Raw genomic sequence first — 15712 nt, 5'->3', positions numbered from 1 at the left:
TTTTGTATACTTTTAATCAAGGAATAGCAAAGATTACAAAGTCTATGTACAGCAAATCAAATATACTTACAGAATTAAACTACAAAATATAAAAACACATATATATGGCACACAGATGAATGACAAATGGAAGTTATTTGAACTTTCTTTTTTTGGCTTATCTGTGATGTACAACTTCTGGGTTGTCTCTCATCAAGCTCCAGCAATAGTCAGCCATCATATGTGAGTCCCACCGGCCTTGATACCGTTCTTCCATTGTTTTAATGTCCTGATGAAAACGTTCCCCTTGATCCTCGCTCATATCCCCAAGGTTCTCTGGAAAAAAATCCAATTGGCTATGTAAATAGTGAATCTTGATACTCATTCCACATCCAAGATTTCGAAGACTCATTAGTAGCTCTTCCACAATCTCTTCATAGTTGCCTGCTTTCTTATTCCCTAGAAAATTCTGCACCACATTACAAAATGCATTCCAAGCTCTTTCTTCTGTCTCATTCATTGATGTGATAAAATTTGGGTCTCTCATAAGTGTTCTTATTTGAGGTCCATCAAATATTCCAGCCTTTTTCTTCTTTTCACTTAGACCAGGAAAAGTTGAACATATATAGTTAAAGCATTCTCCACTGTGATTGAGAGCTTTGAGGAACTGCTTCATCAATCCAAGTTTTATGTGTAAGGGAGGAAAGACAATGTCCTTCCTATCCACTAGAAGATCATGGATGACATTCTTATCGCCAGATGCCAAACTCTGTCGCTGAGGCCATTCAGTTTTCACCCAATGCTCTGTTGTAGCTCTACTGTCCCAGTCGCACAGAAAACAAGGGTGTTATCATAACAAATGGGAATTATGCATGTTCAAAGAAAACAAAGATATTCTCACATTTATTGGGAGACTAAATGAAAACTAAATTTACCTTAGTGAACCCTATAAACCGGCACTTTTCATACACTACTTATATTTATCATGGAATTCATGAAAAAGGGCTATATACCTATAGTGTAAAAACGTGATGTGATAGAGAAATTATAAGATCAGATTTGAATTCAGCACCTTGAAATTAGTCTAAAACTGTTCTTAAAGTCCATGCCAGAATTTTTTTTTTGTAGACCAGTGTTCTCTTTATGTCTAACATTTACTGCAACTTAAAAGGTTTTACTGAAATTTTTTATTTTTTACTTGTTTTTTGCATGTATATTTGCTTTTCTACTAAAAGTTTTTAGCGCTTGCCTTTATTTTTGTCACCAAATTAAACATTGTTATGCAAATGAAGTCCTGTTACATCCTGTAATAATTTAATGTATTTTTTAATGCTCTCTTTCTTCTTTTCAGAGGTCACCTCGCTGCCCTGCAGTATGGGCTCTAAGTGCCCAGATGGAGGCTCCTGCATGGAATATGGGGGCAGCTACCGGTGTGTGTGTCACACAGATTATATCATCAGCAACCACTGTAAGCGATACTGCATATATATTATTTCAGTGATTATACGGTAATTAGAGATTAGCAGATTGGCTTGCGGGACTCCGATCCATTGGCCAGGTTTGTTGTCTTGGGCCAAGGAGTCCTGCAAATCTATCCACCCATTTCTAATGATAACGCTTTTTTGCTAAAAAAAAAAAACAGAGATGCTCTTATCCATGTCTGGTATTGCTACCAGAATACTCACATATGACCACATACATCACTAATAATCCAAGTGCCTCTTGCTCTTATACAAGAGTCAGAAATATAGAGAGTCATTTAAGTAGGTCCTCAAATAACGCCTGTTAAGAACTGATTTTAGCCAGCAGAAACATTCTTGTGTCACGTTCAAAAGAGAATTAGCTAAGCAACTTTATAGATGAAAGATTTCACCTATCTCAGATTTCTGGACAATTTTGAGCTTGACAAAGTAAATCTGGCTATAGATGTTAGATAGCTGTAAGCTGAATGATTATTGCTCCGACAGTTACAGGTTCTGACCCCAATACATGTACACATTAATGTGGTCTCAGTAGCAAGAGGGAAATAAGGTTGCCAGATAACTCTGGTAGTGACCTGGGTCCCTAATGAATAATAAGATTGGGCACCTTGAAATGAAACGACCCAATCTTCCAAACATAACTCCCTTTTTTTGGCATCTGCTGATGGAACACACCCCCACTCATTAGATCGGTGGTCCTGCTGATATCGTCAGATTTGCGACTACTGCAAAAAGCTATACTTGAATTTACTGTAGTCACCGCTGCGCTGTCAGGTTTAGATAAGCTTTTTTCTACATTACTATAGAAGTATATGCGTCCGTGTCACAGTGGTGTAAAGGGTCCTGCCAGTGGATCAGTGGAAACTTGTCATGTGGAGAGATTGATCACACTTCTCTCTGGCAGTTGAAAGCACAACTCCAGTATTTTTTTAGTGCAGCACTGGTGTGGTGCAACTAATTGAAGTTATGAACTTCTGTATCACTCAAGTGCTTGCTGGGCGATCCGAAAGTCACAACTCAGTGTAAGTCTACGGGAGCCAGAATAAGGCCAGAATGAGGTTCTGGCCGGCGTCACACTAAATGTATGGAAAAACGGTCCGAATCTCCCTGCCAAGAGTCACACAAGTGTTCTCCGTATGGTCATCCATGTGTAATGCGTTTGCAATGCGATGATGCAATTTTCTCACACCTACGTATCCGTTTGGCATCTGTATGACATGCGTATGGCTTTACATTTCTCACAGATTTTCCCCATTGAATTTCATGGCTCAATGGGCTGAAATGAGGAAAATGTGTGCGCATTTGTCACAAGCTAGACGGATGGTCGGTGTGAAGTGATGAGCGAGTGTACTCGTTGCTCGGGTTTTCCTGAGCACACTCGGGTGATCTCCCGAGTATTTGTTAGTGTTCGGAGATTTAGTTTTCATCACGGCAGCTAAATAATTTAGGCTGCCGTCACACTAGCAGTATTTGGTCAGTATTTTACATCAGTATTTGTAAGCCAAAACCAGGAGCGGGTGATAAATGTAGAAGTGGTGCACATGTTTCTATTATACTTTTCCTCTAATTGTTTCACTCCTGGTTTTGGCTTACAAATACTGATGTAAAGTACTGACCATATACCGCTAGTGTGACGGCAGCCTTACAGCTACTAGTGAGCTTGATTACATGTGGGGATTCCCTAGCAACCAGGCAACCCCCACATGTACTCAGGCTGAGTAGTAGCTGTAAATCATTCAGCTGAGGTGATGAAAACTAAATCTCCGAGCACTAACAAATACTCGGAGGTCACCCGAGCGTGCTCTGGAAAACCCGATCAGAGAAAGCTTTGGCCCACAGCGCCCACTGCCCCTCTTAGCTGCTCAACCCTGCTCCTCCAAAACCAGCTTCTCCACCATGACAGAAGATCAGCTCTCCACCCTCCTGTCAAGATCACACCTCACCACCTGCACGCTTGACCCGCTCCCATCCCACCTCATCCCTAACCTTTCCACGGTCTTCATCCCAACCCTAACGCACCTCTTCAACCTCTCACTCACAACAGGTGTCTTTCCCTCATCCTTCAAGCATGCCAAGATCACACCCATCCTCAAAAAGCCCTCCCTCGACCCATCCTCTGTGTCTAGCTATCGCCCAATATCTCTTCTCCCTTATGCCTCCAAATTGCTGGAGCAACACGTCCATCTTGAACTGTCCTCCCACTTCTCCTCCTGCTCCCTCTTTGATCGGTTACAATCAGGCTTCCGTTCCCATCACTCAACTGAAACTGCCCTAACTAAAGTCACCAATGACCTACTAACTGCCAGGAGCAAGCGACACTACTCTGTCCTCCTTCTCCTGGACTTGTCTTCTGCCTTTGACACTGTTGACCACTCCCTTTTGCTACAAATCCTCTCATCCCTTGGCATCACAGACTTGGCCCTTTCCTGGATCTCGTCATATCTGACAGACCGAACATTCAGTATCTCCCTCCCCCACACCACCTCCTCACTTCGCCCCTTGTCAGTCGGTGTTCCTCAAGGCTCTGTTCTAGGACCCCTACTCTTCTCCATCTACACTTTCGGCCTGGGACAGCTCATAGAATCCCACGGTATGCAGTACCATCTCTACGCTGACGACACGCAGATCTACCTCTCCGGACCTGACCTCTCCTCCTTGCTTACCAAAATCCCGCACTGTCTGTCTGCCATTTCAGCCTTCTTTTCTGCTCGCTTTCTACAACTGAACATGGACAAAACAGAATTCATCATCTTTCCCCCATCTCACTCTACCCCTCCACCAGACCTATCCATCAATGTCAATGGCTGCTCACTATCCCCAGTCCCACTCGCCCGGTGCCTCGGGGTGATCCTCGACTCTGCCCTCTCTTTCAAGCCACATATCCAAGCCCTTGCCTCCTCCTGTCGTCTCAAACTCAAAAATATTTCCCGGATCCGTGCTTTCCTTGACCGCAACACTGCAAAAACGCTAGTGCATGCCCTTATCATCTCCCGCCTCGACTACTGCAACCTCCTACTCTCTGGACTCCCCTCTAGCACTCTGGCACCACTCCAATCCATCCTACACTCTGCTGCCCGACTAATCCACCTGTCCCCCCGCTATTCCCCAGCCTCTCCCCTGTGTCAAGCCCTTCACTGGCTTCCTATCGCCCAGAGACTCCAGTTCAAAACCCTCACACTGACATACAAAGCCATCCACAACCTGTCTCCTCCATACATCTGTGACATGGTCTCCCGGTACCTACCTACACGCGACCTCCGATCCTCCCAAGACCTCCTTCTCTACTCCCCTCTCATCTCTTCTTCCCATAACCGCATCCAAGACTTCTCCCGTGCTTCCCCCATACTCTGGAACTCTCTACCCCAACACATCAGACTTGCGCCTACCATAGAAACCTTCAAAAAGAACCTGAAGACTCATCTCTTCCGACAAGCCTACAGCCTGCAGTGATCCTCAACCTACTGAACAGCCGCACAGCCACCTCTTCCCTCTCCTAGTGTATCCTCACCCACCCCCTGCAGACTTTGAGCCCTCGCGGGCAGGGTCCTCCCTCCTTATGTACTCGTGTGCCTTGTTATCTGCTCATGTTTAATGTATTTGTCTATATTTGCCCCGTATTCACATGTAAAGCGCCATGGAATAAATGGCGCTATAAAAATGTATAATAATAATAATAATTACTATCCGTGTGGTGTCCGAGTTTTTCTCGCACCCATAGGCTTGCATTGGAGAGTCTCAGACTGTATACACCCACATTGAAAAAGAAAAAATACGGTGATGTGAGTTGCCCCATAGATTAACATGGGGCCGAGTGCTCTGCAATGTTTTCTCACATAGCACTCACCCGTATTCTACGGTAGTGTGACTTCGGCCTCTCACAGATTTACTTTGAGAGCTTGTGACCATTACCTCTGACTTGTGCTGAGTCAGAAGTTGTGGTCACAAGATGGTGGTGTGGGAAAAGAGTGGTGCCAGGAACAGCTGAACATGGTGGCTGGTGACTATATTTAGTGATGAGCGAATATACTCGTCACTCGAGATTTCTCGGGCATGCTCAGGTGACCTCCGAGTATTTTTTAGTGCTTGGAAATTTAGTTTTCATCGCCGCAGCTGAATGATTTAGATCTGTTAGCCAGCATAAGTACATGTGGGGGTTGCCTGGTTGCTAGGGAAACCCCACATGTAATCAAGCTGGCTAACAGATGTAAATCATTTAGCTGAGGTGAGGAAAACTAAATCTCCGAGCACTAAAAAATACTCGAGCGTGCTCGGGAAATTTCGAGTAACAAGTATATTCCCTCATCACTAACTATAATGCTACGGTCAGGGAACTTAGATTAGTTGCAACACTGTAGCGCTAAAATAAAAAAATACGCCAAAGTGGTGCTTTAATGGACATGTTTAGGTGTGGCAAATGCTGGCATTGTGCCAGGTATAAAGTTTTGTGGATGAGAAATAGTGCTGTGGGTTTGTTTTTCAGTGGTTATTCTTGGCTTCAGATGAATGTAGGTTTTCCTGAACCAAGGGAGATATTCAGTTTTGCGATTTATTTTTTATTTTTTCCACCGGGTAGAACCTTTGCAATTTTGCCACATTAAAAAAACACTAGTGTGAAAGTAGCCTAAATTGTACCTAAGCTGCTTTGGGAATGTTCAGGTCACATCTTTTAAAAGCTTTGCACCCATGACATGACATGTAAGTAAAGCTCAGTTTTGTTTGTTTTTTTACACTTAACTGAGCCTGCAGACTTTTTTTTTGTAAAGGGCACAACATATTTAAACGTAGCCAAGAGCTCAGTGCAGCCTACAGCCCCCTTAGTTAGCATGCTGCACACTTCCCCTTAGCTTGATAGCCTGAGCTTGCTGCACACAGGATCGCACAGTAGTTGGCGGCACCTTAGTTCCAGTGAAAATAAATCTTAATACTTCAGCTTAACAAGACATTTTGGGCAATTGTGGCCTCCAATTTTGTGGGGAAAGTTTGGAGAAGGCACTTTATTTGTTTCAGCATGACTGTGCCCTTAGTGCACAAAGCAAGGTCCATAGAACTGGACAGACCACAGAGAGCCCTAACCACAACACTATCGAATACCTTTGGGTTGAACTTGAATAAAGATTACGATCCAGACTCGCTCATCCAATATCAGTGTTTGACCTCATAAATGCACTTCTGGATGAATGGGCGCAAATTCCCAAAGACACACTCCAAACTCGCAGAGAAAGCCTTCCCAGAGGAGTGTAGGGCTATGTTTACATTGTTAGTATGGATCCAGTAGCAATCCGTTGGCAAAAAAATTGGAAACTGATCCTGTGAGCAAAAATGGGTCATTCTCAAATGAAAGAAAAACTGACAGACTTCAATATTAAAAACACAGATTCAGCTGAAATCAGTTTTTAAAAAACTGTCTGCACAATTTTTTTTCCACTGAATTTCTGCTGGATCCATTCTAACAGGTCATTACTGGAAATGTGCACATAGCATAAGGTGTTGTAGCTACAAAGGGAAACTAGCTACATGTTGATATCCATGGATTTAGAATAGGAGTTCATAACCCCTGTACATTTAATGTGGAAGTTTCCCAATGCTTTTGTCCATATAGTGTGCACTTATATATAGGGTCCTGTGCACTCATGGATATTTTCCTTTTTTGAATGCTTTTTCTTAAATGTATTGTCCTGTAAATTATATTTTTTTAAATCGGACAATCCTCCATTCTGGTGGGTCGTTTCATAGCCATGTTCTCGGTATTGCTGGGTGGTCCCTGTGGATAGGTGACATCTTTCAATATTGGAAATAAACGTTACTCTTCTATTTTTCTGTGTTTCACTAGCACTGCCATCTCCTTGTGACTCTGATCCCTGCTTGAATGGAGGAAGATGTGAATCTCAGGATGATAACTATTCTTGTGTGTGTACCCGTGGATTCATTGGAAACATGTGTGAGAGGGGTAAGAGAACATTTGTAACGTATGTTTTCATGTAGACAATAAAATGAAGAACAAAGTATAATTTGTCTTTTTGTAAATTTAGACTTTTAGTGAGTGTTGAAGATCAAGTCAGTAATCATTTTTGTGTAATTATTGTGCCTTTTCAGTCATTCTTAGGCCATGTTCACACTATGCGGTTTTTACTGCGGAACCGCGGCGATTTTGCCGCTGCGGGTCCGCAGATGTTTTCCATGCAGGGTACAGTACAATGTTACCCTATGGAAAACAGAAACCGCAGTGCACATGATCCGGAAAAACCCGAAAAAAACCGTGCAGAATTGCTGCGGAAAAAAAGAAGGACCATGTCACTTCTTTGTGCAGAATCGCAGCGATTCTGCACCCATAGAAGTGCATTGATCCGCTTACTTCCCGCATTGGGCTGTGCACACCATGCAGGAAGTAAGCGGATAATGTGCGGGTTATACCCAGGGTGGAGGAGAGGAGACTCTCCTCCAGGCCCCGGGAACCATATTTGTATTAAAAAAAAAAGAATAAAAATAAAAAATCATGTTATACTCACCTCTGAAGTCTCAGCGCTGCACGCGGCCGTCCGGTCTCAGGTTTGCTATGCGACCAGGACCTTCGGTGACGTCGCGGTCACATGACCGTGACGTCACCGAAGGTCCTGGTCGCACAGCATCTTTGGAACCGGACCGCCGCCTGCAGCGCCGAGGAGATCGGGACGTCAGAGGGTGAGTATATCATTATGATTTTATTATTTTTAACACTACTATTGATGCTGCATATTGCTGCATATGCAGTATCAACAGTAGGGGTAAATCCCGCAGCGGAACCCGCAGGACAAACCGCGATAAATCTGCAGGGATAACCGCAGCGGGTTTGCCCTGCAGATTTATCAAATCCGCTGCGGGAGAACCCGCAGAATAAAAAGCAACGTGTGAATGTGGCCTTAAGGGGAAAAAATGCATGTGTATGTATTGCCTATCAAGGATGCTGAAAACCAAATAATTAGCACGCTTTGATTTCATACTGCTATTTCCACAATGCTACACTTATGAAAACGGTACAAACAGTAATCCAGTACATACAGTTGCAATCATAATTATTCAACCCTTTTGCAAAGTAGCTTTAATGGAAGAATTTACAAACTTACTGCTGTTTGCAATAAAACATGTGGTTTCTCCAAACTCAACACAGTGTTCATCAAAGTGTTTCTGCCTGAGATTTCATAAGGTCACCAAATTTTGTACAACTCGAGGTTGAGCAAAAATGTTGCAACTTTTGATGTTTTAATGCCAGTTTTGTCCAGCTGCGGCAAAATGCATCTACCTGGGGTGTAACGGTGGCGTGACGCTACAACTAGTCTGTTCATGATGAGCTGTGGCATGCCTTACATCAGAAGTAGTGATGAGCGAATATACTCGTTACTCGAGATTTCTCGAGCATGCTCGGGGGTCCTCCGAGTATTTTTTAGTGCACGGAGATTTAGTTTTTCTTGCCGCAGCTGAATGATTTACATCTGTTAGCCAGCATAAGTACATGTGGGGGTTGCCTGGTTGCTAGGGAATCCCCACATGTACTTATGCTGGCTAACAGATGTAAATCATTCAGCTGCGGCGATGAAAACTAAATCTCCGAGCACTAAAAAATACTCGGAGGACCCCCAGAGCATGCTCGAGAAATCTCGAGTGACGAATATATTCGCTCATCACTAATCAGAAGTCTTACTTCAGTCCCTGGAGTACACACCTGAAAAACCAGAAAAGATCTGAGTCTCCTCCTGCTCCAGTCCCGGCCTCTTCTTCCCCCTCTTGTGCAACAGGGCCACCTGACTCCCCTCAAAGAGAAAGTGAATGTGACCTCCCCACCAACAGCAGAGTCTCTGAGCATTGGATCCCATATTCTACATGTGGCCTCACAAGTGAATTCCAAAGGACTAACAATATGTTGGGATCATGGGAACCACAGTACGTGTTTCCCAGCCGCCACTACTTTTTCAGGCGGGCCATCCCTGCCCTGCACAAACATGTTGTGGACAAAATCAGGTGTGCACTGCACAACGCCATCAGTGTAAAGGTCCACATAACCACTGATACATGAACCAGTAAGCATGGGTAGGGAATTTACAGTTGTGTGAAAAAGTGTTTGCCCCTTTTTGATTTCCTATTCTTTTAAATGTTTATCACACTTAAATGTTTCAGATCACCAAACAAATTTTAAATATTAGACAATGATAACACAAGTAATCACAAAATGCATTTTTTTAAATGAAGGTCTTTGTTATTAAGGGAAAAAGAAATCAAACCTACAGGGCCCTGTGTGAAAAAGTGAACCTAATAACTGATTGGGCCGCCCTTCGCAGCAACAACTGCAAGTCCAAGTGTTTGCTATAACTAGCAATGAGTCTTTTACAATTCTCTGGTGAAATATTGGAACACTCATGTTTGCAGAATTGTTGTAATTCAGCCACATTGGAGGGTTTTCGAGCATGTACCGCCTTTTTAAGGTAATGCCACAGCATCTCAATCGGATTAAGATCAGGACTTAAAATTAAGGCTTTGGAGTGGCCTAGTTAGTTTTTCTTAAGTCATTCTGAGCCAGTCTGAGGTGGACTTGCTTGTGTGTTTTGGATCATTGTCCTGCAACATATCCCACACCACGCAGGAGTTGTAGATGGGGATAAAAAAACAGAAAGATGTGTGGTCAGTGCCTTCAAACCCCAAGCCCGGCCTGGTGGTGTGCGATAACGGGTCAAATCTCATAGCAGCTCTGTGCCTAGCCGGTTTGATGCACGTACCTTGCCTCGTGATTGTGCTGCATTTGGTTACACAGAAATGTCAGTCATGATGATGCCATCATCAGTGTTGCTAGCCAGAGTCTTTTTGGCACAGTACTCCTAGAGACTTTTTGGCACAGCACTCCCAGAGGTTTTTTGGCACAGTACACACAGAGGCTTTTTGGCACAGTACTCCCAGAAGCTATTCAGCACACACAGAGGCTTTTTGGCACAGTACTCCAACAGGCTATTGTTAATCAATAAACTTTTATTGAAAATCAAGTAACATAGTTATTATAGCACAATAAGTATTGTACATGTGGTCATTCAGTACATGTACAAGAATAGTACATATATAAACCAATTGTTCATTCAAATAACCACCATATAGTTCTTCCCTTGCCAACCCAGAGGTAACATCCACCCTCCCCACCCTCTCCCACAGTATGCATTATAATTAAACCATACCCATACTCAAATAGGTGTTATTCTTAGACAATTAGTCAAGTACATCATCCTACTATCCAGACAGGTGATAATCATAATTTACAGGATCAGTAAATTAAATAAGACATCTCTAGCCAGCTCCTCCGAAATCACAGCTGCGCACCTAATCCAGTCTCCTCATACTTTACCAAATTTACTAACCGCCCCCTTCTTTTTTTTTTACAATGCTTTTTTTTTTTTATTCAAATAAATTTTTATTAAGAATAACAAGATAAATGACATGTTACATTCTTATTTTCAATACAAAGCTTTTTTTCCCCCCTTCAAACATTCCCCTTCAATCCCACCACCCCCCAACCCCACCCAACAAAGCAGCTCACCTTGGTTAGCACTTCCATCATTAGACCAATATACTATCTAATCCCTCGGCCAATAATATAAGCCACATTTAACATTACCATTAATTAGGAACCTTAATTAACTCTCCCTCTATAATACCCCTATCCCATAGCAATCCACGGAGACCACATTTTATTGAACATTTCGATTTTCCCTCTTTTTTTTATAAAACCCCTTTTCCAGTGTCAGGCCCTGCTTCACATACTGGAGGAACTCTCCTCTTGACGGCGGTTCTTCCCTAATCCAATTTCGAGCTATTACCTTCCTAGCCATGTATAACAATCTGGCAATAGCTATCTTTAGGTTGTTATCCACTCCAATCTCATCCACACATCCCAACAAGCACACTATAGGATCCCTTGGCACCTTACATCCATACGCACCTTCCATACGACTCAAAACTACCACCCAAAAAGCAGCCAGTCTCGGACACGTCCACATCATATGGAGTATATCAGCATCTGCAGTTTTACACCTCGGGCATTCAGAATCATCACGCAAACCAGCCTTATATAGCACCATCGGTGACTTATAAACCCTGTGTATCACATAGAGCTGTGACAGTCTATACGGTTCGCTCAGTGACAATCGTGGGACCCATTCCAGTACCGACTCCCAAGTCTCATTCTCCATTGGACCCAGATCCCTCTCCCACTTAGCTCTCGCCATTATTGGAAACCCCAATAGGAAAGTGTGCAACAGATCTTTATACAAAGTAGATATGACTCCCCCAGTAGTCCCTTCATTACACACATACTCCAGTACTATATCCCTCTGAATTCCAATACCTCCGTTTCTACTCTGAGCTACAAAAGCATGCCTCATCCGCAAATACTGAAATTCCCCCACAGTCCCAAGACCAAATTCCGCCTGTAATTGGGAAAATGATTTCAATTCACCTCGCTCAATTATTTGATACACGTATTGAATCCCTTTGACTTGCCATTCTGTCAGTACCCCCAGTGCCTCAAACTCCTGTAAGTTGCTGTTATGCCATAGCGGTGAGAATCTAGTCAAATCCGTGACCCCCCGTATATGGCTCAGCCTACCCCCACAGCCTTCGTATCAACAACACAGTCGGGTATAATTTCCCCAGAGCCCCCAGGGATCCATCCTCCAAACATTGTACCACTGGCCTTCTTTTTGTCACCACTTCCATCATCCGCTGTACCGCCCCAGATGACCCTTCATGCGCCCAGCCTTTTAAATGCTGACTCTGGGCTGCAAGAAAATATATTTCAGGGTTAGGCAATGCCTATCCCCCATCTTCCTTGGGTCGCTGAAGTGTCTCCAGTTTGATACGCGGATGCTGCCTCCCCCATATCAAATTCCTAAACAGAGAGTTGATCTGTCTAAATCTCCCGCGTGGTATCCAAACTGGCGCATTATGAAGAATATACAGTATTTTTGGCATCAAAATCATTTTAATAAGATTCACCCTACCTACCACAGATAAATGCAGTTTAAGCCAAGCATCCGCTTTCGCTTTAAGAACACCTAAGATTGGAGTCAGATTTCTATGTATATAGTCAGTAACAGGCATAGATACCCATATTCCAAGGTACTTAAATTGGCTAGTCACCTCCAGTCGCCCATCCTCCAGTGGCTCCCCACCATCATCATCCACCTTAAACAAGACAGACTTACTCCAGTTTATCCTAAGTCCCGACACCGATCCGAAACGCTCAATAATCCCAATGGCTCCCTCCAAGGAGGTACCTGGGTCAGCCAGAAAGAGCAGAATGTCATCCGCATACAACGCCACCCTTTCTTCAATCATCCCATATTTAAACCCAGTCACCTCATCAGACCGTCGAAGCTTAGCAGCCAGTGGTTCCACAGCCAGAGCAAACAAAAGAGGAGAGAGCGGACACCCCTGTCTCGTCCCTCTAGCCAGTTGTATGGTCCGTGATAACTCCCCATTTACCCTAACCCTAGCCATCGGCATCGAGTACATCAGTCGAATCCAGGATATTCTAGAAACTAGAATAAGAGGGGACGGGAAGAAAAACATTAGACTCGAACAAAGACGACCCAGGAAAACATACTCAGAAGGGAGGTAAGAACATTTCTAAAACAATCCACAGTGAGGAGATTGGAACAAAACAAAATCCTCTAAACTGTATGCTCGCAAACGCCAGAAGCCTGACAAACAAGATGGAAGAACTAGAAGCAGAAATATCTACAGGTAACTTTGACATAGTGGGAATAACCGAGACATGGTTAGATGAAAGCTATGACTGGGCAGTTAACTTACAGGGTTACAGTCTGTTTAGAAAGGATCGTAAAAATCGGAGAGGAGGAGGGGTTTGTCTCTATGTAAAGTCTTGTCTAAAGTCCACTTTAAGGGAGGATATTAGCGAAGGGAATGAGGATGTCGAGTCCATATGGGTTGAAATTCATGGAGGGAAAAATGGTAACAAAATTCTCATTGGGGTCTGTTACAAACCCCCAAATATAACAGAAAGCATGGAAAGTCTACTTCTAAAGCAGATAGATGAAGCTGCAACCCATAATGAGGTCCTGGTTATGGGGGACTTTAACTACCCGGATATTAACTGGGAAACAGAAACCTGTGAAACCCATAAAGGCAACAGGTTTCTGCTAATAACCAAGAAAAATTATCTTTCACAATTGGTGCAGAATCCAACCAGAGGAGCAGCACTTTTAGACCTAATACTATCTAATAGACCTGACAGAATAACAAATCTGCAGGTGGTTGGGCATTTAGGAAATAGCGACCACAATATTGTGCAGTTTCACCTGTCTTTCACTAGGGGGACTTGTCAGGGAGTCACAAAAACATTGAACTTTAGGAAGGCAAAGTTTGAACAGCTTAGAGATGCCCTTAATCTGGTAGACTGGGACAATATCCTCAGAAATGAGAATACAGATAATAAATGGGAAATGTTTAAGAACATCCTAAATAGGCAGTGTAAGCGGTTTATACCTTGTGGGAATAAAAGGACTAGAAATAGGAAAAACCCAATGTGGCTAAACAAAGAAGTAAGACAGGCAATTAACAGTAAAAAGAAAGCATTTGCACTACTAAAGCAGGATGGCACCATTGAAGCTCTAAAAAACTATAGGGAGAAAAATACTTTATCTAAAAAACTAATTAAAGCTGCCAAAAAGGAAACAGAGAAGCACATTGCTAAGGAGAGTAAAACTAATCCCAAACTGTTCTTCAACTATATCAATAGTAAAAGAATAAAAACTGAAAATGTAGGCCCCTTAAAAAATAGTGAGGAAAGAATGGTTGTAGATGACGAGGAAAAAGCTAACATATTAAACACCTTCTTCTCCACGGTATTCACGGTGGAAAATGAAATGCTAGGTGAAATCCCAAGAAACAATGAAAACCCTATATTAAGGGTCACCAATCTAACCCAAGAAGAGGTGCGAAACCGGCTAAATAAGATTAAAATAGATAAATCTCCGGGTCCGGATGGCATACACCCACGAGTACTAAGAGAACTAAGTAATGTAATAGATAAACCATTATTTCTTATTTTTAGTGACTCTATAGCGACAGGGTCTGTTCCGCAGGACTGGCGCATAGCAAATGTGGTGCCAATATTCAAAAAGGGCTCTAAAAGTGAACCTGGAAATTATAGGCCAGTAAGTCTAACCTCTATTGTTGGTAAAATATTTGAAGGGTTTCTGAGGGATGTTATTCTGGATTATCTCAATGAGAATAACTGTTTAACTCCATATCAGCATGGGTTTATGAGAAATCGCTCCTGTCAAACCAATCTAATCAGTTTTTATGAAGAGGTAAGCTATAGACTGGACCACGGTGAGTCATTGGACGTGGTATATCTCGATTTTTCCAAAGCGTTTGATACCGTGCCGCACAAGAGGTTGGTACACAAAATGAGAATGCTTGGTCTGGGGGAAAATGTGTGTAAATGGGTTAGTAACTGGCTTAGTGATAGAAAGCAGAGGGTGGTTATAAATGGTATAGTCTCTAACTGGGTCGCTGTGACCAGTGGGGTACCGCAGGGGTCAGTATTGGGACCTGTTCTCTTCAACATATTCATTAATGATCTGGTAGAAGGTTTACACAGTAAAATATCGATATTTGCAGATGATACAAAACTATGTAAAGCAGTTAATACAAGAGAAGATAGTATTCTGCTACAGATGGATCTGGATAAGTTGGAAACTTGGGCTGAAAGGTGGCAGATGAGGTTTAACAATGATAAATGTAAGGTTATACACATGGGAAGAGGGAATCAATATCACCATTACACACTGAACGGGAAACCACTGGGTAAATCTGACAGGGAGAAGGACTTGGGGATCCTAGTTAATGATAAACTGACCTGGAGCAGCCAGTGCCAGGCAGCAGCTGCCAAGGCAAACAGGATCATGGGGTGCATTAAAAGAGGTCTGGATACACATGATGAGAGCATTATACTGCCTCTGTACAAATCCCTAGTTAGACCGCACATGGAGTACTGTGTCCAGTTTTGGGCACCGGTGCTCAGGAAGGATATAATGGAACTAGAGAGAGTACAAAGGAGGGCAACAAAATTAATAAAGGGGATGGGAGAACTACAATACCCAGATAGATTAGCGAAATTAGGATTATTTAGTCTAGAAAAAAGACGACTGAGGGGCGATCTAATAACCATGTATAAGTATATAAGGGGACAATACAAATATCTCGCTGAGGAT

At 42.9% G+C, this 15712-nt stretch overlaps 1 protein-coding gene across 7 annotated transcripts in view; it reads left to right on the top strand.

Moving 5' to 3' along the window:
* The window catches only part of SNED1 (sushi, nidogen and EGF like domains 1), a 335409-nt gene that overhangs the window by 254475 nt on the left and 65222 nt on the right, over nucleotides 1-15712 (top strand). For all 7 annotated transcript variants that reach the window (XM_069727726.1, XM_069727731.1, XM_069727729.1 and 4 more), the window contains 2 exons: nucleotides 1331-1447; nucleotides 7291-7407. In XM_069727726.1, coding sequence (XP_069583827.1) covers nucleotides 1331-1447; nucleotides 7291-7407 — 234 coding nt within the window. The remainder of the gene's footprint in view (nucleotides 1-1330; nucleotides 1448-7290; nucleotides 7408-15712) is intronic.

This window comes from Ranitomeya imitator, chromosome 5, assembly GCF_032444005.1.
Source record: "Ranitomeya imitator isolate aRanImi1 chromosome 5, aRanImi1.pri, whole genome shotgun sequence".
Taxonomy (NCBI): Eukaryota; Metazoa; Chordata; class Amphibia; order Anura; family Dendrobatidae; genus Ranitomeya; species Ranitomeya imitator.
Note: the sequence above shows the minus strand (reverse complement) of the source record. Positions and strands in the feature narration are given on the sequence as shown.